Source organism: Rhinolophus hipposideros, assembly GCF_964194185.1.
Source record: "Rhinolophus hipposideros genome assembly, chromosome: 6".
Taxonomy (NCBI): Eukaryota; Metazoa; Chordata; class Mammalia; order Chiroptera; family Rhinolophidae; genus Rhinolophus; species Rhinolophus hipposideros.
In genome coordinates, this window is record NC_138052.1 from 16,972,332 (window position 1) to 16,999,910 (window position 27,579).

At 42.4% G+C, this 27,579-nt stretch overlaps 1 protein-coding gene across 1 annotated transcript in view; it reads right to left on the reverse strand.

Moving 5' to 3' along the window:
* TMEM163 (transmembrane protein 163) overlaps positions 1 to 27,579 on the reverse strand; it is a 206,005-nt gene that overhangs the window by 20,888 nt on the left and 157,538 nt on the right. Inside the window, exon 5 of the mRNA XM_081052608.1 lies at positions 14,191 to 14,287. Coding sequence (XP_080908734.1) covers positions 14,191 to 14,287 — 97 coding nt within the window. The remainder of the gene's footprint in view (positions 1 to 14,190; positions 14,288 to 27,579) is intronic.

The window sequence follows — 27,579 nt, forward strand, 5'->3', positions numbered from 1 at the left end:
GACTAATGTACATCGATAAAATGATCTTTTCCAGCTCTTCTCTGCAAAGCCAAACCCAACCAAACCAACGTGATGAAGCTGACGCTCTGCCTCACCTTTGCCATTCTCCCCTTCTCTCCCAGCCACCCTGGCTGCCTCCCGGCTCCTCAAACATGGTGAGCACTCTTCTACCACAGGACTTTGGCTCATGCTGTTCCCTCTCACTCCCTCACCTCTGTCATATCTCTGCTCGGTGAGGTGGTCCCTGACTATAATCTCTCCCCGTCCCTGATGCTTTTGTTTTTTTTAACATCGCACTTTTCACATTCAAACACATGTGTGGCTCTTTGCATTTAAAATTCTTAAAACTGAAAACTCAGTTCCTCATGTGAGTAGCCACATTTCAAGGGTTCAATAGCCACATATAGCTATTGGTTCTCATACGGAAGAGTGCTGATTTAGAGTATTTCCATTGTCACAGAAAGTTTTATTGGATAGTGCTGATTTAGAAACAAGCTAGTTATTCCCTCTGAACCGGGATAAAGCCATAAGTGGCTAGAAAGGGGTCTAGGCAGGGGCAGGGCAGGGGCAGATAGAGATTATGACCTGTCAAACGGTCAAACAAAGTAGTGAGGGAAACAGATCAGACCTGAAGTTTGGCAATCACAGGGCTAATATTCATCCCAGCCTCCACAAGGCACCTAGGAATTGGGTGGTTGTTTTTTTTTAATTATCACATAGCTTTAAATTGAGGTATAATTAACTTATGATAAAATGTACAGGTTTTAGACATTCGATTTGATGGATTCGGTCCAAGGTAACACCCATTTAACTACTCCCAAAACAAAATAGAGAACATTTCCATTACTGTAGAAAGTTCCTTCATGTCCCTTTCTCCACCCCCTGCAACCAAAGTCTGACTTCAAACACCAGGGATTTAGTCTATTCTTGAATTTTATGTAAATGGAATCATACAGTTTTGTCTGTCTTCTTTTGTCAACATAACGTTGTTGAGACTCATCTGTGCTGTTGCAGGTATCAATAGTGTGTTCCACAGTCATCGAGTCTTAGTCCAGTGACCACTTCCACAGACCGCCCCCCATAAAAGGTTTTCTATAATTCAATCTAAATGCCTCCTGTTGACACCAGGCTTTTCCATTTAGGCTCTCAATGGAGATGGGCAGTGAAGATACAAGGAACAGGCCAAAGTATAGGAAGGAAGCTGATAGGGTCTAATCCTCTCCCCTTACATAGGAGACCATCTGCCATCAGGAGACCTCCACCTTTAGGTCAGGGTGAAATGAGCTCTGGTGGAGAAGCTGCTAGAACGATCTCCACCATCAGTGTCTACCAGCAGCCTCTAAAAAAGCCACTTCAATCGCTGACCAAGATCTTGGCTGTCAGGATGTCCCAGTCTGACTCTCCCACCACTTCAACCTGCTGGCTAAAACCGAACTCCACCCATTCTCCCTGCTGTGGACTCTCCCTGCATGTTTGTGTGTCCCCGCCCCCACTCCCTCACCCCCAGTTCATATGTTGAAGCCCGAATCCTCAATCATGGCTTTTAGGGGTCGGGTCTTTGGGAGGTAAGTTGTGAGGATGAGATCCTCATAAATAGGATTAGTGCCCTTGGTGGTGGATGTCTTTGGCTGCTCTAACAAAATACCACAGCCTGGTGGTTTAACCAACTAACATTTATTTCTCATAGTTCTGGAGGCTGGGAAGTCTGAGATCAAGATGCTGGCAGATCTGGTGTCCAGTGAGAGCCCTCTTCCTGGCTTGCAGATGGCTACCTTCTTGCTGCGTCCTTGCCTAGAAGAGAGAGAGATCCTTTCTCTTCTGACCCTTCCTGTGGTATCTGTTCTTACTAATGATTTTAGAAATGATTTTCTTTTTTTGGCAGTACCACTTGTCATGTCCTACTTTAAGTTTGTTCTTTATCACAGGTGATGCCAATAGTTGCAATTCAGGTCACAGTGAACTGTGGTCATTCACACCACACAGAAGCCGTGTCTGAAAATCCAACTGACCCATTCCTCCAAAGACCAACACTTTCCCTTTTCATAAGCTGTGTGATGGCACGTAGGGAAATATGGACACTCACTTGCTTGTGCCTGCAAGAAAAAAGCATCCTTTGCTTTCCAAATGAGGACAAATTTCAAACCATTCTGACACTACATGTGTTATAGAATTACCCAGGGAAATGCCAGTGCTGGCTGAATAATAAATGTATATCGATTTATGGTCCCAGGTGAAATTAAAAGTCACCCTTATCCTCAGATCTTTTTGTCCCTCCCAGGAAGAGGAGAAAAGCTGGCAGATGTGGAGAAAATTATGCCCAGCACAAGCCCTCAATTTCCCCTCGTTATTAAATTATATTGACAAATTGCCATGGATTCACATTAAATGACTTCACAATTTTTAAATTAGCATATCAAACCATTTTGATGTCAGCAGGGTCAAAAGTTGGTGTTTAGACAATCAAGTATCAGCTGGGAGGTTCTGCAGCCAGTGGACATTGGGGTCACTGGTGAGACATACAGATGGACTGGGGAGCCCTGGTACTTTGTGATTTCTGGCCGGACTGGCCCACCCACTAAGACTGGTGAAGGGAGCAGATGCCCTGCTTCACAGGCACTGTGAAGCTGAGGTTGGCAGTGTCACAGGATGTCACAGAGGAGGGCAAGGCAGTGTCAGCTGAGGCACTATGACTGCCTCAGGGACGAGAAGGGCGCTGTGAAATATTTGGCTGCCACTCCCACTGCAGCCTCGTTTCTGTTAACCAAGGCATCATCAGTCTGACGGCTGTTTGTTAACGCAAGATAGGAAAGTAGGGCTCATTGCGGGACAAGAACTCTAATCCCTGAACCCCGTCATGAAATCTGAGCTGAGCCATCGTGGCTGAGCTCACACACCTTCCACCCTGGAGAAACACTGGGCATTTACACGGAGTGACACTTCCAGGGTTCCCTAAAACCAGGACCAACATGAACAACCCCTCATGACACCCAGGCCTGATGCCCTTGAATAGTTCTCCTCTGCAAAGAAAAGGAGGATCTTCTGGCTGTCTCCTTTTGCTCCCTTTGTTCATATAAATACCACGCCAATATCCCACATCAATCTAGAGAGTTCCTCAACTAATACTCATAAAAATACAAGCAGATACTATTAAAATGCCCATTGGAGATGAAGCTCTTTCCCAAAGGCTTAATAAACAATTTAATTTTAGTTTACATATAACTATCGCAAGATCCCTATAGGTAGAAATTATGACCCCCAAACACAGAGGCTAAGTAACCACCTAGGGTCAGGGTCGCACAGCTAGTCAGTGGTGTAGAAAGTATTCAAACCCCCTTATGTTTGACCTAAAATCTACTGCCTTTCATACCTAAAAAATTATAGGACAATCTTCCTCTAATATTGCCTGATGGACCTGAATTTCAATTTTGGCTAAATAAGAGGAAAAGAACAAATAATTCACCATGCTAAGAACATTGCATCATGTATTTGAAAATGCCTTAAAAATCAGAAGGGATTCCAATTAAAGATGATAGAACGAACACATAGCCAGCTTTTATAAGGCCACTAAATGGCAGAATAGGAATTCTCTTTTAAAGGCATGAACCCACAAGGACAAAGAAAACAAGAGAAGGACAACAGCCACCAAATTCTGTGGGCTGGAACCTCAACAAACAAGAAAAATCTCAAGTAAACAACCCAAAGGCTGCACCTACAGGAACTAGAAAAACAACAGCAAACAAAGCCCAAAGTGAGTAGAAGGAAGGAAATAATAAAAATCAGCAGAAATAAATGAAATAGAGTCTAAAAAAAAATAATCAATGAAACCAAGACCTGGTTCTTTGAAAAGATAAACGAAACTGATAAACCTTTAACCAGACTCATCAAGAAAAAGAGAAAGGGGACCCAAATAGATAAAATCAGAAATGAAAGAGGGGAAGTGACAACTGACGCCACAGAAATACAAAGGATTATAAAGAAAATACTACACACAATTACATGCCAACAAATTGGACAATCCAGAAGCAATGGATACATTCCTAGAAACATACAATCTTCCAAGACTGAACCAAGAAGCAATAAAAAATCCAAACAAACTGATTACTACTAATGAAATCGAATCAGTAATCAAAAAACTTCCCACAAACAAAGTCCTGGACCAGATGGCTTTACAGGTCCATTTTATGAAATAGTCAAAGAATTAACACCTATCCTTCTCAAGCTATTCCAAAAAAGTCAGGAGGATGATACTACATGAAGCAATCTATTGATTCAATGCAATCCCAATCAAAATACCAATGGTACTTTTCATAAAACTATAATACATAGTCCTAAAATTTATTTGGATCCATAAAATGCCCTAAATAGCCACAGCAATCTTGAGAAAGAACAACAAAGTTGGAGGTATCACATTACTTGAAATCAAACTATACTACAAGGCTATAGTAATCAAAACAGCATGGTGCTGGCATAAAAACACCACATAGATCAATGGAATAAAAACACCACAATGCTGGCATAAAAACAGATACATAGATCAACGGAACAGAATAGAGAGCTCAGATGCAAACCCATGCTTATGTGGTCAATTCATCTATGACAAAGGAGGCAAGAATATACACTGGAGTAAAGACACTCTCTTCAATAAATGATGTAGGAAAAATTGGACAGATACATGCAAAAAAAATGAAACTAGACCACATTCTTACACCATATATGAGGAATAAACTCAAAATGGATTAAAAACTTAAATGTAAAACCTGAAACCATAAAACTCGTAGAAGAAAATATAGGCAGTAAACATTACTCTCAATAATATTTTTTCTGATATCCTCAGACAAGGAAAATAAAAACAAACAAACAAACAAACAAACAAACAAATAAATAAATAAATAAATAAACAAATGTGACTACATCAAACTGAAGAGTTTTTGCACCATGAAGGAAATCAACACAATGGAAAGATAACCTACTAAATGGGACAAGATATTTGTCAATGATACATCCAATAAGGGGTTAATATCCAAAATTTATAAAGGACTCACATAATTCAACTCACACACACACACACACACACACACACCCAATTAAAAAATGAGCAGAGGACCTAAGTAGACATTTCTCCAAAGAGGAAATACACATGACCAATAGACATATGAAAAGATGCTCAATGTCACTAATTGTCAGAGAAATGCAAATTAAAACCACACCTCATACCTGTCAGAATGGCTATTATCAATAAATTAAAAAAACACACACACAAGTGTTGGCAAGGATGTGGGGAAAAGGAAATTCTCGTGCACTGTTGGTGGGATTGCAAAGTGGTGCAGCAACTATGGAAAAACAGTATGGAGGTTCCTCAAAAACTTAAAAATAGAATTACCTTATGACCCAGCAATTCCACTTCTAAGTGTTTACCTGAAGAAATCCAAAACATTAATTCGAACAGATATATATACACCTATGTTCACTGCAGCACTACTTACAATAGCCAAGGTATGGGAGAAACCTAAGTGCCCATCAACAGATGATTGGATAAGAAGATGTGGTACATTTATACAATGGAATACACACACACACACACACACACACACACACACACACACACACGGGCTCCCTCACCTGCATATCACCTGTTCACCTACATCACTAGCAGCGTAGCACAGAAGAGAAAAAAACTCAAGGCTATGAATGCAAGGCAGTGGTCTGGGACAAGCCCTCATTGATAACTATATTTCTCCCACAAAGGTACAAAAATGTCTAGGGCAGTCCCGGAAACCTTTCAAGTTTCCTTGAAAGATGAATTCCTCTTGTTTATACCTCTTTTCTTTTACCTTTTTTATTAAATGCATTGGGGTAACGTTGGTTAATAACATTCTATAAATTTCAGGTATACAACTTTATAATACCACAGCTGTATACACACCCCTTTTCTAAGTATGGCACTAGCCTATTACTGGTGCAGCCAATGACCTCAAGCATGCATGAATTCATTCCTTCCACATACACTTATGAAGTTCCTGCTACATGCCAAGCTCTATTCAGTGCTGGGAGGACAGTGACTCTTACGTCTTCAAAGAGTTTACAGCCTATTCGGGAAAAGGAGTAGAGAGAAAATTACCCTGCAATGTGGCCAGAGCTACCATTGCATTCAGCATGAGGTGTTAAGGGAGCACAGAGGACTGAGTGGTGTTTGGGGAATTTTCGTGTTCTGTCTCTCCCTGCAAAGTTCTTTAGGGTTAAGATCCTGTATTGAGTCCATGGGGCCTGGGAGGATCAGAGAGCCCACTTTAATAGGATTATTTAAGGATTAAGAATTTCTACCTAGTGCTCCCATACTATTTCCCAAAGAAGTATCAAATGTTTCCCAACAATTCAGTAACACGAGTAGCCTTTTCACTAAATACTCATATTCTGGCCACAGGCAAAATATTCCAAAGTAACAGCAACAGCACTAGTCAGGCGACAAGAGCATGGAACACAAGTAATTTACAGGAGGAGCTCTCATCACTGGAGAAACTTATTCCCAAATGCTTTCCTGTACTAGGACATAGTGTGCGCACCGTATGAACAGGGCTATTTTAGTCAAAGCTTGGAAAATACAAAGGCATTCAGGATGATTTTCTTCATGAACTGAACAATAAACAGAAAAACAGAGAAATGTTATGAGGATCGCATTGTCCATATTACATTTATGGAAGTGAATTAAAAAATGAAAATGTTAAACCTCTTTTGACACAAAAATTTTTTCTGTCTTTAAAAGATAAGAAAGTGCTCTCAAAACCTCAGAGAAAAAGAGGCGCTAAATTAGAAGTGCTGAATTCTCACATTCCAGATGGAAACACAAGTGCCAAGAGACTAAATAAGTTTCCCAAGGTCAAGTGCAGATGCATTTGAATAGCAGAGTACTCAACCTTGATCCAGCAACACCCATCTTTGATAAACATGAGTAACCTTAAAATACACAGATGCCCCTAAATTAGACTGGGGGATGGAGAGGAATGAGCACGTTCCCCCCACCACCCCACCATCTTTCCCTCTCTCTTCTTTTGTTACCATAACCCCGTAGGCCCTTAAGGCAGTTTTTCATTGTACCTGTTAGGTTAGAGTCTTCAAGGCCACTGGAAAAATGGGGTGGGGAGGGGTTGGGTTGGGGAATGGAGTTCACTCCCATTCAGTTGAGTGTGGAAAATCCTAGAGTTGAAGTTTATTCAGAAACTTCTGTTAGACTGAGTCTGTGGGCCTTATTTTCTCAATCAGGAAACTGAACCAGTTGTATTCGCTTTTCTTGGAAGCTGACTTTCAGGTCTCAAATTCTGTGGTCCTTCAGGAGGCAATCCACAGAACAGAAGGAGCCCTCTATCAGTTGTCAAGAAACCTAGTTTCATTTGCGTGTGTCTGATGCTGATATAATGCCGTCTGGAGGAAGTCGTTTTATTTCTTTATCTGAGGATTTGTTATAAAAAGTTATAAAGTTATAAAATGGCAGCGAGTCTAGCACCTACTTCAGGAACACTGTGATGGTCTAATGAGATTGAAGCTGAAAAGCACCTATTCGAGATTGAAAATACAAAAAGGCATAATGGATACAACAAAACAACATGGCGGACTGCTCACAGATATCATGTTCTGATTAAAATCCAAGGCTAGCACAGCAAGGAAAAGAGAACACATCAGAGACTCTCATACAGCCATTTCCTAAGTAACATATGAACTGACATACAAATTATACTGTATGCAAGAGACAGAAAAGACAGACGACCCATGCTTCCAGTTTTAAAAAGGTCAATACTCTCATTTTAAAGAGGCTGAGCCACCAGCAGGTTCTCCGTGAGTGTTTCTGGCAACGGCATGAGATCAGTCATGCTTCAGCAAAAGCTCCTCTGACTATGTACTTCTGATGACAGCTGTTATATTTAGCCTACTATTTACACTTTCCCCTCTTATCATACACTTTGTCTTCATATTGCTGCCTATTTATAGCATAACTTTTATCAGTGCTGTCAACATTCCAGGTATTTAGTGTATGGGTTACAGTCAGGCAAATAAAACCTTGCTTCATAGCAGCTTAAAATGTTTACTTTATATAGATCTGAGCAAGATTCCTATCTGGCCTAGCAATGTGAGGTCATTTGTGGCCAAACACAGCCTCTAGATGTACAGGAACTGCATATATTTAAAGTGTACAGCTTGATCAATGTTGACATATTTTTATACCTGTGAAACCATTACCAAAAGCAAGAGAATATTTCCATCACCCCAAAAAGTTTCCTTGTGACTCTTTTAAGTCCTACCGCCTCCCCCTCCCACCATTCTCAGGCAACCACTATTGCCTTCTGTCACTATAGATTAGTTTGCAACTACATTTTTATATAAATGGAATGATATAGTATACATTCCTTTTGTCTTGCTTGTGGTACCCACCTTAATTATTTTGAGGTTCATGCATGTTGTTGCATGGGGCAATAATGCCTTTTTATTGCTGAGTAGTATTCCATTATGTGGACACACCACAATTTGTTTACCCATTCCCCTGTTGATATACATTTGGGTTGTTTCCAGTTTTTGACATTAGAAATGAAAATGCAATAAACATTTGGGTAAGAGTCTTTATCAGGAAGTACATTTTCCCTTACCTTGGGTAAATACCTAAAGGTGGAATGGCTAGATCATACGATAAATGGATGTTTAACTTTTTAATGGATCTCTGAACTGTTTTCCAGATTGGTTGAACCATTTTACTCTCTCACCATCAACGAATGTGTGAGAGCTCTAGATGCTCAACACATTTGGGGTTCTTTGGTTTTTTAAATTCCAGACATTCTAATGGGTATATAGTGGTATCCTATGATGGTTTTAATTTGTAATACCCTGATGACTAATAATGTTGAGCATTTTCTCCTAAGTTTATTGGCATTCATTTATCTCTTCTCTTGTGAATTGTCTGTATAAATCTATTGCCTATCTTCTTATTGGGTCGTTTGTCTTCTTATTAAGCTATTCTTCATACATTCTAGATATAAGTCCTTTATATGTGTGCTGTCTACGTTTGTCATCTTAATGGTGTCTAGGAAAAGCAAAGGTTTTTTATTTTGATGAAATCCAATTTTTGATTTTTTTGATTTTATGGTTCATGCATTTAGGGCTGTATCTAAGAAACCTTTCCTCTCCCAGGGTTGCAAAGATTTTTTTCTCTTATTTTTGTTAGAAATTTAAAATTTTAGGTTTTTACATTGAGATTTATGATCCATGTTGAGTTGATTTTGATATAAGAGTGGATGTCCACTGCTGTCCATATGGCTATCCACCTGCTCCAGCACCATTTGTTATTGAGACTTTTCTTTCCTGTCCATTTAATTGCCTTGGCACCTTTGTTAGAAACCAATTGACCAGATATGTATGGATCTATTTCTGGAGTCTATTTTCCTTGAACTCACGCAAACCAATAATAATATACTTAAACCAGTGCTCAGCTCTCTTCTGTTTAAAAGCTGGTAGGTCCTTGGCTCCAGTGTGAAAAAAAAAAAGTCAATCTTGCTGAGGTAATGGAATTATTCTGTTTGAAGTAACAGGAGTGACAGACGGACAATCTGACACCACAATTTCTGCTTTTCTTTGCAGAGTGTTGGGTAATGTTGGCGGGGTGGGGTGGGGGTGGGGGCTGTTGAGGATCTTGACTGTGTATGGTTATTTTTTTTAAAAAGTTCTTGTCAATATAACTTCCAAATTAAATTTAGAGTTATGCTTGAGAGTGTGTCATCTTGCAAGATGAATCTCTCTGTTGCTGATGGTGGATTCAGGATTTATAGATTATTGCCCAAGAAGGAGTCTACAGCATTACCCCACCTGAGCTGAGAACAGTGTCCCCGAAGACATTTCCTGGACGGTTAATACAGTCTAAGCCTCCAGAATCAAAAGCATCAAAGGTCTGCAACTTCCTGAGAAGCTTCTTCTCTAGACCAATATTAGCCAACGTTCAGTCAATAGTTATATGCTAAGCACATTACCTGCATCTTTTTATTTTGTTATCCTAACAATCCTATAAAGAAGGTGCCATTATCATTTCCTTTTTACAAACAAAGAAACTGAGGCAGAGACAGGTTCTACAATCTACCCCAGGCTCCTCCGGTTAGGAAGTAGCAGAGTTGAGATCTGTCTCCTTGACTTCCGCTCCCGTCTCCTTAACCCCAAGGCTACACTGCCTCAGAACACTCACTTGGTGCTGAGGGAACCTTGAGAAACTCACACCCATGGATGAGGCACGTGCTCAGGACACCCGAAGCTGACACCTTGACTGGGGGCGGTGGCAACTCTGTGAAACTGCTCACCTGGCCCCAACACCTTACTGCCCACTCCACCATTCTCCCTCATTTCCTTCTGTTAAATATGTCCTACACCAACAGGGCCACAAGTCGAAGTAACTTTGATCAGCGGTTCAGAAACAAATAACAACAACCACAAAACACCCCACAATATTAAGAGCAGCAGCCACCATAGTAGCACTACCTTCTAATGCCAATTATTTTCAATAAATTACTCATTTGATCCTTATCACAAACCTCTGACATTCGTATAGTCTCCACTTTACGTACTGGGAAGCCCAGGGTCAGGGAGACTAAGGGACTTGCCGGTGGAGGTCACAGCGGTAAAAAGCAGAGACCTCCGCCAGGTCAGCCCACCACAACCACGACCCTTCCAACTGCTAAGCAGCTTCCCGAAAGCTCTTCCTTCCATTCAAGTCCATGTATCCCATGATTCCTATATTCCACACTTGTCCTACTGCATTATCCAGGGCTTCTTAGTTAGCCTGCCTACAGGTGTTTCAAGAGACAAAGCAATGGAGACAGATGCTGGCCAGTGAGTGGCACCGAGTGCAGGGGGTCTGTGTGATAAGGGGCGGGGCCAGCAGGAGTAGCCCGAAAGGCGAAGGACAGGACGGGCTGGGGACCTGGACACCCTTCCCCTAGGACAGCCCTTGGCAGCATCCCCCTCTAAGTATAAGACAGAAAAAAAAAATGTAAAAAATAAAAACAAACAAACAAAAAAGAAGACAGACAGGAGATCCAGACTTGGAAATCCAATGAGCAGCAAGACCATGTAAGCCCACGATAGCAGAAGCCAAGGCCGCCCCACAGTAGTAGGCAGGGTTCAAATCCAGGCTATGCCACCAGCAAGCTGATGAGCTCAGGAAGATCACTCCAGCTTTCAGAGCCGCCAAGTCTTACCAAAAAGGAGAAGCAAACCACCTGTTTCCTTCTCACCAAAGCAGGTGGGGCATAAAAACAGGAAGAGGGCGATGTTCCATTCAAAACCACCCACAGATATAAGCCAAGCACTATTAGCATGACATTTGCAGCACTGCCCACTCTCCCCATATTCCAGAACCATGGAATCTGTTTCATTAACGATCCAATGTGACCATGGACCTGTTGTGAGACGCCATTTTCTCGGGAAACATTGGCAGCAGACACCACGGGTTCCCGTTCTGGGGCTCCCCCAGAGCTGGACTGGTCAGACAGCTCTCGTCCAATGCCACCAAGGGGCAGGAGACACCACAAGGCTCAGAATCGACCAATTTCATGGTTAGGAAATTCAACTGCAATTTTCTTATTCAAAACTTACCCATTCTTGCAATTACTCTCACCCTGAGAACCGTGCAGCGGACATTACAAAGAAAGCTGCCAGGGGCACAGGCCGAGGGTGTGGAAAATGCTGCTTCTAACAAACCCACAGAAACAAGTTGATAGAAATCACATGTGAAAAGGCAATTCTGCAGTTGAGGACAAGGGTAAAGCTGTAACTGGGACCTAAATTCATGAAATCTAGGCTCTAGATGCCAGTCTCCCTGGTTTCAACTGCCACCGGCCACAAGCAGCCCAGAAGCATGTGAAATTGTCCACCGACTCCCACCCAGAGTTTTAAAACCTTTTTTCATTAGCTGCCGATTTATTTCCCGTTAAACACAAGTTACCACTTTCTCTTGAAAAGTTGGGAGATCTGACAATCCCAGGCCCACATTCCCACAAGGCAACTCTGTTAGAGGGTAGACCTTCATCGTGACACAGGCTCTCTAGTTGCCCCAGACCTCGGCAGTTTCTTCTGTTTTCAGGACCACCTTCTGTGGGCATTGGAGTTTTTAACTCCTAATTTACAGGTGGTAATGTGGGCCAATGCTCATTTTGAATTACTGCAGAGGTCAGGGATCTGGCAATAGCCTGCGGGCTTCCACAAACTTCTAGAGTAGAGAGAGTGAACCCAAAGATCCGGAATTAAACCACTGCCAACTATATAACCTGGCAGCATTTCCCTGACCCCCTACATGCCACTCAGCTGATTAGACGGCCTCCTCTCTGCAGCAAGGAGCTCACACAGCTTGAAGTCACCTTTGTTACATTTCCATAACTCTGAAAGCTTAAAAAACAACAAAACAACAAATACCACCTTAGATCTTTTCTTCAGAGTTCTAATGAGATAAACGGGTGTGATTTTTAAATCCCACACCAGGACAGATAAAAGATACAGTGGGTGTGAATTCTCCAAAGACATGTCCAGTCTTGGGGAAAATCTTGGAACTCTTCATCCACTGACCACCACCGGAGGCTGGGCATTAGACATTCACACCTTGATGTGGAACTTAAATTAGTGAGCTTCACCTCTTAGGAGTATTTGCACCATAGGATCTGAGACTGTTCCCAGTTAAAAATGGTTTAGCTACCAGGAGAAAAACAGGAGGGCCTCTGCAAGGGTCTGGGGGCACAGCTATCCATTCCGTATCAAGTTAGCCCTGGTGGAAATCAATTTTTAATGCCTAAATAAATTCATGCATCAAATACCTAGTGCTGAAAATTCCCACCAATAAACATTTCTTAGAGTAGAGTCAGATTTCTATCCCCTGTAAAGGGTAAACATATTATCTGATTGACATCTTAATTAATCCCTCTTAATACTTTCATGTCCACATTTTACCTAAGCTATAGATTTTGACCGAATGAACACAGGATAGCAAATCTGATGGTGGAAAAGGATGAAAAAGTTCAGGATCCTAGGAAACCAGGAAGATCAGGATGAGATAACACAAGAGTGAGATGAAAAGCACAGCATATAATAAACAGTAATATTTGCTGAGCTAGTGCTGCTGGAAAAGAATAAAAACCATAGGTAGGTACATTCCTACCCTGGTATCCATCTTTTCTCCCTGTCATTGAGATATTAGAGAACAAGATTTTCCATCTGTAATGATAAATAGTTAAGATCCTGATGAGTCACTAAAGGAATGGCTCTAATCTCGGGGTCCGGGGGAGCAAGTTAAAACAGTAGCTTAAGCAGCTCTACAAAATTCAGTATAATGTTCTACTTCATTTTCCTCTTTCCCATAAACACACACACACACTACATTATCCCAAAAATGATTAACATACAATTTTCTAAAAGTGAAATGAAAGGTCTAATAATTTCAGCCTTATATTAAGATGGTTCACGTAGCCAAGCTCAAATCAAATCATACCCTAAGAGCCAATATATTTGCATTTAAACCACTGTGCAACTTGTATATGGAGAATCACTGTCATGGCAGCGTCTTCATCTCCTGATAAACCTTTTATGAAGATAGCCTGATAGGAGACTATAAAAATATTTCTTTTCTCAGCATTCATAAGGGGAGGGGGGAAAAAAGAATCAAAGTGCAGGTAATGACTCTTGCCCAGAGAACAAAATAGTCAAAGACACATTTCAGTATGAAATTGTGTCCTCCAGTTTCTATAGCTGAATGTCAGTTGTGCCAGAAAACCTAATGTAAATAGCGTATGTATTGAATTGAGGTGCAAAGGAAAAAAATCTCGTTACAACAGTCATTGAATGGATACAGAACAACAGTGCCAACAACACAGACTGGATCACAACGCTATATAAAAATCAGCCCATTTCTCTCCATAAAAGACAACTTGCTTTAAAAATTGTCAAATTTTTAAGGATAGGGACACAGCCCCAGTACCAGCTCAATGACATGAAGTCTTTTCATCTTGCCTAGTGCTTCTCTCTGCCAAGTCATTCAGTCTGTAATGAGTTCTTTAGGACTCCTAAAATGCTGTATATTCTCTCTCCATCCGCCCAATTTCCCCCCAGGAAATCTGTGGAAAGAGGTAACATAGGAAGCAGGTACCTTCAGGAGAAATTGTTAAGGAAGAAGAACCTTACCACTTCTGGGAGCAGCCTAGTTGAGAGGTCATGGATGGCTTTGACCACGATACATATGGAAGACAGAAGGAAGATCACCCCCAAGATGACACAGGCTCTGTAAAGAGACAAAACATGGAGAAACTTAACTGAGAAAACTCCATCTTGCTGATTTACACAGTGACGATGACACAACCCAAGGAACTGGGACCCAGCCATAATTTGCCACTTTCACTGTGACCACCGGTCTGCGAATTGATACTGTATCATCTCTAGGAGAATACAGTTCAGAATTTTATCACCCAAATCAACCCCATGAGGAAGGGGCTCCCCATCCTACATAACCTTACAGCTTCCCATGAATGCTGGCATGGAAGGGTCTTCGAGGCCGTGAATCCCACCCCCCATGTCTGGCAACACAATTTTTCACTCCTCCTCCAGCTGGACGGCGCAGAGTTTAATAGCAAAGAGTGGAGACTCTAGCATGAGACACCTCGAGCGCTGTCATTTGATGTGTTGCTTGATCTTAGTCAAGCTACTTAATTTCTTTCAGCTTCTCTTTCCTTACCTGTCAAATGGGAAATGAGATAATGCACAGAGTAACCCATGAATGTTGGCGTAAACAAAGGAAAAGAGGAGTCCACCCTGGATGTCTCTCTCTGGTGATAAGACACCTTTGGATTTTCCCAAAGGTAAAAAGGAGAGATGACATGGTAATGACAAAAGACAGCATATTTATGGCAAAAGTGGGGCAATTCTTGAAACAGAAATGAGGACAGACAAGTTAGGATGAGGTTAATCAACCCAACACAGGAACAGGCTGAAGAACGTCAGCCATGAGGCGAAGGGCAACGCAGACATAACAAGTTGCAGGAGAAAGATGGAAAGTGAAAAGTAAGCATAAGGAAATGACGACAGTAAAACAAGCCTCAAAATACTATACGGAATATTTGATCCCCTTTACCCTCACCCCAATAAATTTAATTAAAAAAAATACTATACGGAAATGAAAAGAGCAAAAATACAACAAGCACTACAGTTAGTTCTAGATCATTCTTGTCCTGACCAGATATCTCTCTATCATTTGGCAGCCTCCTCAGCTCTCTTTCCCTGCGATCAAATAAAACCATTTTTCATTATCCATCTTGATTTCCTTCTCTGGACTAACAGAATGGCCCCAAATTTCCCACATCATATTGACGTGACACCTACTTAGAATCCTAACAAACCTGTGGATAGACATGTTTACCCCAGAAGTCAGAAATGGGCAGGTCAACATGGCTACTAGGAGGCCACTCAGTAGGACTTCTAATCCACACTTTAGTCGTAGGGTTTTTTCTTGCAAAAGCATAGACAGAAAGAAGGCATCGTTGCAGGCTGGGGTGAAAGTCAAAAGAACGTAGAGATGTAGGAAAAGCAATGAATGGACTGAGGGATTGGTACAGACGGAAGTAAGCCAAACGAAGTCCTGGCCCCTGAGTCCCAGCTGTGCCCATAGGGAAGATGATTATGGGCCAGCTGTGCCCGACACTTGTGCCAGACTTTTTTACCCAAGAGCAAATGGGACTATGAGAGGTCCCATTTCAGGAAAAGAGCCTAACGTCAGGATAAACCTCTGAGATTTATGATGTGGTTTCTTTTTTCCATTCAAAACACTCCTGAGTGGATAGCAGAGATTGATTCACTCTTTCATATAAATTCAACCAACTCAGTGCTTCTTAACCCTGATGACACATTGCACTCGCCAGGGGATATTTTTGAACAGTAGTCCAGAGACTGCTCCAGTTCAATTTTATCAATCTCTGAGGGTGAAACCAGGTATCTGTATTTGTTCAAAAGCTCCCCAGGCAAGTTCCCTCGGTGTACTAGAGCTGAGGGTGAGGCACTGTCCTGTGGGCTAAAAAGCCACAAGTCTCTGTACAGAAGGCAGGGAGGGAGTAGTCATCCCAGCTGGTGAGGAAGGAATGGGGTCTGATGGTCCCTAAGAAACTTGTAGTATATGTGTGTATGGAGCCGCTTGCTCCCCAAGATGTGAGTAGGGCAGCCACCACGTGGGTCCTAGATCTTCAACAGACAATGTGTCACAACATCCTCGAGAAGATTCCATCTCCACATTTCTATAGAGAAAAAAGGAGCACATATCAGAGCTTCTTCCTGACAGGAAACAACAATGCTGGCAAAATCTCTTTCTCCAGATCACTGCAGGCACACCTCTATAAAGCACAAAAAGTGGATTTGGATTTTGTTAACAATACTACTTCAGGAGACAAGTATTAAGAATACAATGGTCTCCTTACCTAATATCTTGCTTATGTATCTTGAATCAAAACTACACTACAAATCCCTGAAAGGCAAGAACCACATTTTTTATATCTCGATGTCTGCTGTAGCACATAGCAGGTGCCCTATTTACATCTGCAGAGTGGATGTAATCATTAACCGATTAAGGAATCACTGAATCCTTTGTACAAGGGGGTTGGGGAGCATCAACCGCTTACCAGTGGGGACGGGAGGAGGAAAGACATTGCTAATACTTCAGTCAAAAGGCCTGTAGAATGGCCCACATTGTGAACCAACTCTGAACTGTATGTAATAAAACTCAAAAGAAATTGATGAGTTGGTTTATTACAGTTGAATTTTATAGAACTGCCACCATATTGTCTTCACCAATATACCTATGAATATGCTCCACGGAGCAGCAGCATGCTCAAAAATGTTTTTAAAAACCTATTCTCAACTTCTTTTAAATGGGTTGCAAATTCAAAAACCAATCACCCTTCCTTCTCCACTGCTGGGAGCCTGTGTGTCAGAGCAGCTCCCATAGCCTAAGCAGCTATTATTAGCAGAGGGTATGATGCTATTTTTTAACATTTTATTAATAATACATTCTGTTTACACAGCAGCTTTCTCCTCAGGCCCTCCAAGTTCCACACATCAGCTCATAAATGCCCTGGAGGCCACCCCCAACCGCCCAGACCTGGGTTTTCGGTTTTCTGCTATTTTATGGGGTGGGAGGGAGAGAGGTATGTTTCATCAACACCAGGAGTCAAAATGGGGGACTCAAGGACCAAGAGGCACGCCCTAGGTTACCCAAGGACTTTAAAGCCCACCCAGGCCTCCTGACTCCCTCCCCGTGGCCAGTCCCAGTCAGCCACGCGGTGGCCACTGGAAGGTTCTGGCCATCCATGTCACATCCTCACACCATCACCCAGGGACTGCAGTGGTCTCCAGGATGCAGCGGAGATTTGGGTCAGGAGCAAATAGGGATGCTTCTGAATCTGTAAGTGGGTGCTGCTTCCTGGTTTGGGAGGAGGCAGCAGCAGGAACGGCAAGGGTACCTGCTCCATCAGCACCTGGAGAGGCTGCCTGGCAAGTCACGAGGGCCGTGTGCCCACGGACCTGACAGCACTGATGAGCCCGGTCACTGGAATGAATGCAGACTCCTTCTCCCTCCTGCCCAAACCCCAGAGGAGCAAAACGCGATGAGTCAAGAAGAAGCAAATAAACTACCACCCCCTCCACCATGATCCCCCAATCAACTCAGAATGAAGCCAAATTTAAATTCTTACAGGACCAGTGGTTGGCAAATTCTTACAGGACCAGTGGTCCACGGAGCAGCAGCAGCAGCAACAGCACCTGAGAACGCGTTAGAACAGCAAATTCTGGGGTCCACCCCCAGACCTATGGAATCAGACACTGTGGGGAGGGGCCCAGCAATCTGTGTTTTACTGCTGTTTCATAAGCCCTTCAGGTGATTCTGACGCACACACAAACTTGAGTCTGTACTAGTCTTGCCATAGACACATTTAATGTCTTGAAAGAAAACTACGAAAGTCCAAAGAAATGGTTAAAGCCAGTGGCACCTTCTTTTTTCTTCTGCTAAAGACTGCAAATTGCTAATTGTGTACAGTATTATAAATCTATGAATAACATTGCAGGTAAGCAAGGTTAATATAATCTTTGCCTCTGTAATTACAATTACCTACTCACATATACTCACCCATCCAAAATGACTAAAAATTTGGTCCCTGGTCAATTGTAGGTTTAAAGGCCTGTGGTTCACATTAATAAAGCCTGAGACTTATTATACCAATTCTAACTTATTTTCCAAAGAGAAGCTTGTTCTAATCATCCCCTAATTAACAAACGATCTAAATCACAGTTGCCCTGGCAATTAACCAATTCAGTCTACAGCTTAAAGTGTAAATGCTTTATCATCTTTCACCATAGCCTCAAAAGCACTTGTAATCTGGGACATTGTTCAAACGTAAAATAATAAAAAATAAAAGTCAAATGGTACTTATGGATGCATAATTTCTAACGCTGTTTTATTCTAGTTAGGTCCTATTTCACTCCACGTATTCTACCATTTTAAATAAAACAACAAACAAAACCAGTTTGGAGGCAGGATAAAGGGAAGAAGAAAATGAGCAATGAATGCTTATGAGCTATTTCTCATTCTCTATAATGGCTATGCCAAAAAGTCACCTTTTTTTCCCCCAAGACACTCTCTCGGCCTTCCTTACGCCATTACTACCAACACACACCTCCTCTCCTACTACAGGAGTTGCCTCCTCTCTTCTTTCCATTCTTACCCATCTCACCTCTTTCCCTGATTTGCTTGGGCTCTCTCCACCCATGTTCCCATCTCTCTTCTCTATCTTCAACCCCATCTATCTGCTGCATAGTGAACGGATTGTAGTGAGAGCAAGGGTGGTGGACCAAGAATGGTCACTCAGGCCAGAATTCTCTGAGCAAGTGGTCCAAACACTCTCCATGGGGAGACCATCCATCTCCTCAACATGTAACCACTACAATCCTCTCCTTACTCAACAAATGGCCCTCTCCTTAGACCTGTAATACTATGCAAGGTGACTAAACCCACACAAGTGAAATCATTTAGATAGGACATTTTTCCTGGCTTCAACTTGAGAGACAAAAGCCAACACAGAGGATTTGTTAAAGAATTAGATTCTAGAGCAGCTCAGTACAACAGAACTTTCTGTGATAACGGAAGTGTTCTGCTCTGCAGTATCCAACATGGTAGGCGCCAGCACACGTGCCTACTGAGCACTTCAAATGTGGCAAGTGCCACTGAAGAAAGGAAATTTTAATTTTTAATTACCTGTAATTAATAAAAATTTAAATGGCCATGTGTGCTTAGTGACAACCACATCTGACAGTGCCACTCTAAAGGTTGGCTTGGCAATAAAGAGACTCACCAAAGTGTGTGTGGAGGAAGTGGGGTGGGGGAGAGAGAGAAGGAAGGAGGGAGGGAGGAGGAGGAAGAGAGGGACACAGGCAGGGAGAGGGAGAGGGAGAAGGAGAGGGAGAGAGAAAGAGAGAGAGAGAGAGAGAGAGAGAGAGAGAGAGAGAGAGAGAGAGACACAGAAACTACTCATCATGGTCAGGTCAATTTATGTGAGCCAGCAGACCCTTCTCTAGGAAACCTTGGACAGGGCATCATGTTTTCGGTAACTTCTATCAATCAGTACATCATTCCCCTCCCTCCAGTAAACCCACAACTCCCCAGGCTCACATACCAAGTCTCACTCTTGTTCTTATAGAAGTCAACCAATCCCAGCCACAGCTACTGTTCCACCAGAGGTAACTGTATTTTAAGGGGATTTGAACTTCAGTCATTCACATTTTAAGGTCTATGTGCCAAGCCCTGAGGCTAAGACAAACAAAATCTATTTCTAACCTCCCAAGAACACAAGTCTAGGATGGAAAACCTGAAAATCATTGTAGGATAGTCCTTACTTACTGAAAACAGACAATGGACAATGAACAAAATGAAGAAAGGGGTCAGAGTGAGGAAGCACAGCCTGGGGACAGGGTTGGAGGGAAGGATGGCTCTGCAGTATGATGTTTAAGAATGGACAAGAATCATCAAAGCAAAGAAACGAGAAGGGCACCCAGGCTTAGGAAACTTTATGGGCAAAAGTGTGAAGACACAGCACTGCGGGGCCCCACTCTGGTAGAAATTCAAAGTGGAGGTGCTGTTCCTGGAGTATGTGTCCTAAGGGAGCAGCAATGCAAGGACCCTCTGTGTCCTGGCAGTTTCCACAACAGGGCAGGCGCAACACCCACGAGACGCACAATGGGTCTCCAATGATAGAAGAACCAGTGTGTGGTACTTAATAGCTATGTATTTTAATATACATTAGAAAAGAACCTAATTATCATCCTATGACTGCCATTCTGGAATACTGTATGAGCATATTTAAATGTATGAGCATATTTAAATAAATAGTAAAAAACAGCATAGGTGGCAAAAATCATCAAGGAAGAAGACACATGTCTAAGACTGAAGAAAACATCAGTGGTAACATGAAGTCCCTAAAGGACTTTAAGCAAGGAAGGCCCATGATGTGATCTGGGCTTTACACAGACCCTCTGACTGAGGCTGGGGTTTGGCAGGGCGGAAGGGAAAGAAACAAGAGGCAGAGGAATCAGCTGGGGGACATGCTATTAGGTTGGTACAAAAGTAATGACAGTTTACAAGGTTAAAAATTGCAAAAACCACAATTACTTTTGCACCAACCTAATAGTAGCCAAGAAAACAAAGTGATTACTCCTTACACGGAAACCATTACATCTGAGAGGGATCGATAAGACCCTGAGGAGGCAGAACCAACAGAACTTGGTAACCCACTAGACAAGGGACAGCAGAGAAGGATACAAGGACAGCCTCAATTCAGTGATAAGCCACAAGGGAAGAGGTGCTGGCACATCCAAGAGCGAGCAGTGTGAGACTAGGAGTGGGGCTGGGAGTGTAGGACTTGCTATTCTTAAGGAGGAAAGTCCAGACAGCCAGATACGCTGAGCTTAGCTGAACAGGCTCTCCCTGAGCCTGGGCTCTTGGGGCCATTTTCCTGAGGCCCCCAGGTCTCACAGTGCTGCTTCTGGGGTATAGAGAGAAGGAAGGAAATACACAGGTGACACCCCAAGCTACCACATCCTACCCAGTACTTCTAATATACACTACAAGGGTAATGCATGCTGAGGCTCATGGCCCAAGCACTTTCAATAAATTAACAAATTCTCATTGACACTTACTGTGTTCTGGTGCAAGGATTCAGCAGCAAACAAGAAAGCGAACAATTGTCTGCTGTCGTGGAGCTTACACAAGGAGAGACAGACAATAAGCACATTATGCACAAAAACATCAAGCAGAATAAACGAGGGTAATAATGAGAGCATTAGTTTATACATAGTACTCACACTTTTCTCTCTCTCTCTCTGAGGGGACATTTGACCAAAACATCTAAAAGATGGGAGAGTGAGCTGTGCAGCTATTTGGGGAAGAGACAGAAGCAACAGAGTGCAAAGGCTCCCGTGTAGGACGGAACACAGCATATTCAGTGAACACCGATGAGACCAGCAAGGCGAAAACACAGCAGCCATGCAGGGCCTGTAGGTCGTACATAGGACTTGGGCTTTTACTCTGCGTAGGATGGGAAACCCACAAAGATGGAGCAGAGAAATGACACATTTAAACAGGATCTCTCTGGCTGCTCTGTTGAGAACAGACCAAAGAGGGACCAGGGAGAATAGAGGAAGATAACAACAATGATCCCGGAAAGAGAATGTGCTAGAATATGCTAGAATAGGGCAGGAGAAGTGGAGGCGGGGAGAAAGAGCTGCTTTCTACCAGTTCCTGTGAGAGCCAAAGCAGACTTGCTTTTATTCACATTTGACCTAGTGAAGTAAGAAGTGGACTGGTGGGTTTTTGATTTAAAAAGGACTTTCAGTGTAAACCTTTGTTTATTAGAGGAATAAGAAGACTCAGAAATCTTACTGTTTTAGCAAACTGGTTATTCAAAGTGAACCATTTAATTATTTTTCAATGTCAAGTCAATTATCTATGCATCCATTTCAATTTTTTTAAATATTAACTGGATATATAACTGCTTGTCTGCATAGACTGTATTCAGACAGATACCAAAAAGAATACCAGCCTCTGCAGAAAACACATGGGAAACAGAAGCTTGCTTTTCCCTATATGCCCTATCATGCTTTTTGTGTTTTTTAAAACATAAAAGTGCATGTACCACCTATTAAAATAAACAAACAGTACATCAATATTGAGAATGAGGAAAATGTTTACTGAGTGTCGACCAGATGCCAAGAAAACTGCTATGCACTGGACACAATAACAATTAAGACAGTCCTTTTCTTCAGAATAGAGAAAGGGGGCATTTAAATCACACAGGAATCATCTAGAGAAGTTGCCATTGGAGTTGACATTGAAAGAAGCAAAAAAAAGTTTGGTAAGGAGGAGTGAAGAGTGTGTTCCCAGGAAAGAGAAAGTAAGTCCAAATGGCCTATCAAAATCCACTCATTCAGCACATTTTCACTGTAAATCTACTTTGTGCCAGGCACCGTTCTAGGGAGCACGTCATGCGGATATATGGGGTAGGAACCTTCCAGAGGAGAAAGGCTCTGAGGCACAAGTCCACTTGACTTGACTGAAGAACGTCAAAGCAGCACAAGAGGAATGAGGAAGGGAGTAAACGGTGGATGTGACGTCAGAGGTGAGAGTCATGTAGAGTCTTACAGCCATTGTAAGGATTTAGGCATTTGCAAAGGTGGGAAGCCACTGGGGAATGGGACTTGAAAATGATGTGATGTGACGTGTCTTAGCAAGATTGCTGCTGCTTGGCAAAGGCAGAAACAGGAAGAGCGGTTAGGAGCATATTGCAATACACAGGTGAGAAAGTCACAAACGGTGGTGTCTCAGATCAGAACAGTAGCATTGAAGGGGTGGGTCTTTGGATATATTCTGATTTCGAGTTTTAGTCTGTTTGGGACTATATTCTGAAAGTACAGCTGACAAGTTTGCTTACGTATAATATGAAACAAACAAGAGTTGAGAATGATTTGAGGTTTTTGACCTGATAAAAGTGAAGGGTGGAGTTGCCACTTTCTGAGATGGGAAACCTGCAGGAGAAGCAGAGCTTTTGCTTTTGGGTTTTTTTGTTTGTTTTGTTTTTGAAGGGGGGTGGTTGTTTTGCTTTTGGTGGGAGCAGGGGGCAGACCAGGAGTTCAGTTTTGGACACACTAAGTGTGGGATGTCTGTTAGGCATCCGAGTTGAGGTGTGGAGAAGGCAGTTGGAGATGGTTTCATTTCAGAGAAAAGTTCAAGTGGGGACATAAGTTGGGAGACATCAGCACACAGATCGTATTTAAAACCTTGAAAGTGGACAGGATCATTTTAAAAAATCACAAGTGCCTTAGTGAGGCTGGAGTTAAGGTTCTATAAGGGCTCCTGGCCGGGAAACTGGGTAGAGGGTTGGGCAAGGGCCAAGCCTGAAGAGCCTCTCGTGCTAAGCTGCATAAACTTACTTAAGAAAACCATGCAGAGCCCCTGACAGCTTTGAAAATGATAGAGTAAGATGATTAGATTTGCACTTTCAACAGCTGGCTTGGGCAATCTCCTTTGTGAACACCTGCTGACTTGCTCTGCATGCATTCCCCCTTTCACTGGTAAGGGGCCTCGATTCTCCTTTCAGGCCCCACTCTCCTCTAGGTGAGGATTGTCACTGCACCCTGCCTTGAACCAAGGTAACCGACCCAAGCTGGGGAGGACCACATATTGTTTCCCTGGACTCTGTATCCAAGATGAACGATAACCAGGACTGAAAACAAAGATGATTCATCCCGCAGCAGGAAGGGCTAGAAGGCCGAGCTCAGCTGGGACTGCGGACCAGAATGGTTAACCAACGTCCCTGAGAGTCGTCAGGCTTCCCACATGGCGGCTGACTCCCCCCAGAGCAAGTGTTCCCTGAGAATCAGGTAGAAGCTGACAGGCCTGGAAGTCACGCAGCATCCTTCCAGAGCATTCTGTCGGTTATGAGTGCGTTATAGACCTGCTAAGGTGAAAGAGGAGGGGAAGGAGATGCCACCTCTGGATGAGGGAGTGACAAGGGACAATGGAAAAGAGCACAGGGAAGGGGAGATCTTGCTGTGGTCATCTTCAGGAAATACCATCTGCCACAGTGATAAAGAAGCCCAAGACTGCATCCGCCACCAACTACGTTTGCAAACCCTTTGTTTCTGGAGAGAATCTCACATTGGGGTCAAAATAGTTCATGTACAGAGCTAGGTTCTGTGCTGCAATAGACAAGGGGGTGGATAGATATCAGAAGAAAATGAGGAGGTCAACTCCCAGTAGGCCTGTGATAGACTGTCATCAATTTGATCTCAACGACACATTCCTACACTTGCCAGGTACCTTTCAGCACTTCTGTGTAGGGGAACTATCAGAAAAGCCCACCATCAGGCTTGGACATGTGATTTACTTTGGCCAATAAAATGTCAGTGCAGATGACATACATAACACACATCACACCTGAGCAGAAGTTCTGTCTAATTGGTGTGGCCTCGTTTCTGTCTTGTGCCACAGGAACTACAATCCTCAGAGAAGAGTTATTCCTTCAGCACAAAACTTGGAATAAGAACTACTGTGGTACAGAGCCACTGACAAACCTCAGCTTAATTGGAAAATAACTGAGAAATTAATGCTTGAGGTATAAGTTGCTGAGATTTTAGAATGTTACTGCAACAAAACCGACAGATACAAGGTTCTTGAAAGAGAAACACCTTAAGGCAGTGGCAGCCAAAGGCTGTCTCAAAAAAGCAGCCCCTGGAACTGAAGCAGGGAGTTGTTTGTTTGAGGACTATTGTGGAACACCTTTACCATGGAAAAGAGGAATCACCCACTTTTAATCCATCCAGAAAATCAGACAATGCCTGGTCATAGATATGTACAGAAAACCACTTCTTGAATGAGTAGTCTTTTAAAAAAAAATAAATTTTATTGGGACAGTATATTTTTCCAGGGCCCATCAGCTCCAAGTCGTCGTACCTCAATCTAGCTATGGAGGGTACAGCTCAGCTCCAAATCCAGTGGTGACTGTATTCTCAATCTTTAGCTGCAGGGGGCACAGCCCACCATCCCATGCGGGAATTGAACCAGTAACCTTGTTGTTGAGAGCTCATGCTCTAACCAACTGAGCCATCCAGCCGCCCCTCCAGAAGCTCAGCGGCAGCTCGTTGTCTTCAATCTAGCTGTGGAGGGCGCAGCTCACTGGCCCATGTGGGAATCGAACCAGCAACCCTGTTGTTCAGAGCTCGCACTCTAACCAACTGAGCTATCCGGCCAGTTGGCCACCCTTGAATGAGTATTCTTACTGAATCAAAAAGATGTGCAAGAATAGAAGCTTCCTGTGACCTCTGGACCTCCCAGTCCTGTGATGGAGGCATCAGGCACCAACTCAACTGTCTGTCTCTGTGGGAAATGAAAAGCTCTGCACCTTCAGGACACATGCTTATCAGCATGACTTGGTTAATTGAATTTTTTCTTTCTTTTCATCCCTACAAAAACACTCTATCATTTCCTTGGTAACCTACTCTCCAGTGTTTCTAACCTACTTGATTACAGTATTTAAAGTAATTGGCTTAAATGGTTCATTCCCTTTGACCCACTTCTGGGAATCTATCCCCCAGGGAAAAGCTTTTTGCAGAGGAATGTTCACAGCAGCACTAATTATTTAAAAGTGGGGAAGCTAAATGTGCCACAAAAGGAGTGTTTAAGTAACTGTGGTACATCAATTCAGTAGACTATTAGGTGCCACTTAAAACTGCTTTAGTCAATAACAGAAAAGTGTCCAAAAGGTAAAATATGAAGTGAAAAAGCAAGACACAAAATTATAGATTAGAGATATGTAAAAACAAACCTAAACCCAGGGAAACATTCTTGGCAGGAATTAACAATGGTGAGAAGATGAATTTTCTTCCTCTCTACTTTTCTGAATGTTGTACTTGGAAAGAAAATTTCTTTAAAAATGCCTTCTCCAGCTATATCACTTTTAACATTTCCTGTTATTGTGTCCTAATAAGACATCAAATGCTGGTCTCTATCTAGCCTCCAACATGATGGCACAAACTCATCAGGTGTCCACTGAGCACCTACTGTACGTCCTGCACGGTGAGGGGACACAGCTGTGTAAAGCAGGCTCTTTGGTGGGTTACAGCACTGTTGCTGGAGGAAAACAATAAGCTTCCACCCAAGCTCAACTGTTCATGTCTTCTTTTCCAAGACTCATTTACTTATATGTCAAATGGGAATGATAAACATACTATTTACCTTCCAAAATTATTGTGACCATAAGATGGATAAAATGTCGCATGTCATTAAAAGGGTATTGAGCAGATGTAAATTACTAAAGAGAACATTTCTAAGTTAATCCTATTGCATTTTCTTCCATAACTGGGACTTCTGGTAAAACCCATCCTTTAGCCATGCCTACATAAAGCAGAGCATTAGGATCAAGTTCTGTGGGTATGAATTCTCTGGAGCAAATGCCCACTGGCACGTGGGTAAGGGTTTGCAGCTTACAGAGCACTCTCACAGAATTCTCGTGGACTTCTCCTCATTACTGCCACCTGACAAGTTAGAAGGGCTGAGAGAGGGGGATTCAGGAAGAGAGAGCTAGGAAGCGCTTTGGAAAAGTCCATGATCTACTTACTCAGGGTTAGAATTAGTCAGTAACTGATTTGGGACTGAAATCCAACTCTGTACTAATGTAAAATGTATACAAGCTGGAATGTTCTTTATCTGAGTGTTCTGTCAATTTTAACACATACACAATTTTTATAGACAGTTTCGTGTACAAAATTTTTTAACTTCAGGGTATTGATGGAGTCACTAAGTTGGGGTGGGGCTCAGGAATCCTGGTTTCTAGGTGGCTCCTCATCATTAACTTGGGGAAGAATAGGAAAACAGTAAAACCTCTTTAGACCTCAGTTTCCTCATGCTGAAAATTAGCCACTTGGACTTAATCACCAAGGTCCTGACACAAAAAGTCTGGTCTAAATGTAGCAATGGGAATACTGGCTCATTAAAGATTTTCATTTTATTAGGTTGGTGCAAGAGTAACTGCGGTTTAAAAGGTTAAAAATAATTGCAAAACCGCAATTACTTTTGCACCAACCTAATAAGTCAACAGGTTTGAGGCACAGATTTATTTGCATAACCAAAATGTAAGAACTGAACAGTCGGTATTATTTACCTATCAGCAAGCTAAGAGAAAAACTACCTCTTTCTCACTGAGCAATGTATAAATCATGGGCTTCCTTTCATGCATTTCTACAGAGCTGTCAGGCAACAAAAAAGATTCCCCACGTTTTTTGCTGGATCTTATTTATTTCTGCATCCTCTCTGCAACCTTCACACTCTACTATTTTAAAGGGCTGACATTTCCCAGAGTAAGAGAGAAGAAATAGAGAATATAGAAAGAACATTTTAAAAGAAAATGTTATTCATCCACTGAGTGGAGCAACTAACTTTTTAAATAAAACAATGGCTTTAAATTATTTCAAGAGTTTTAATACACTGTGGTC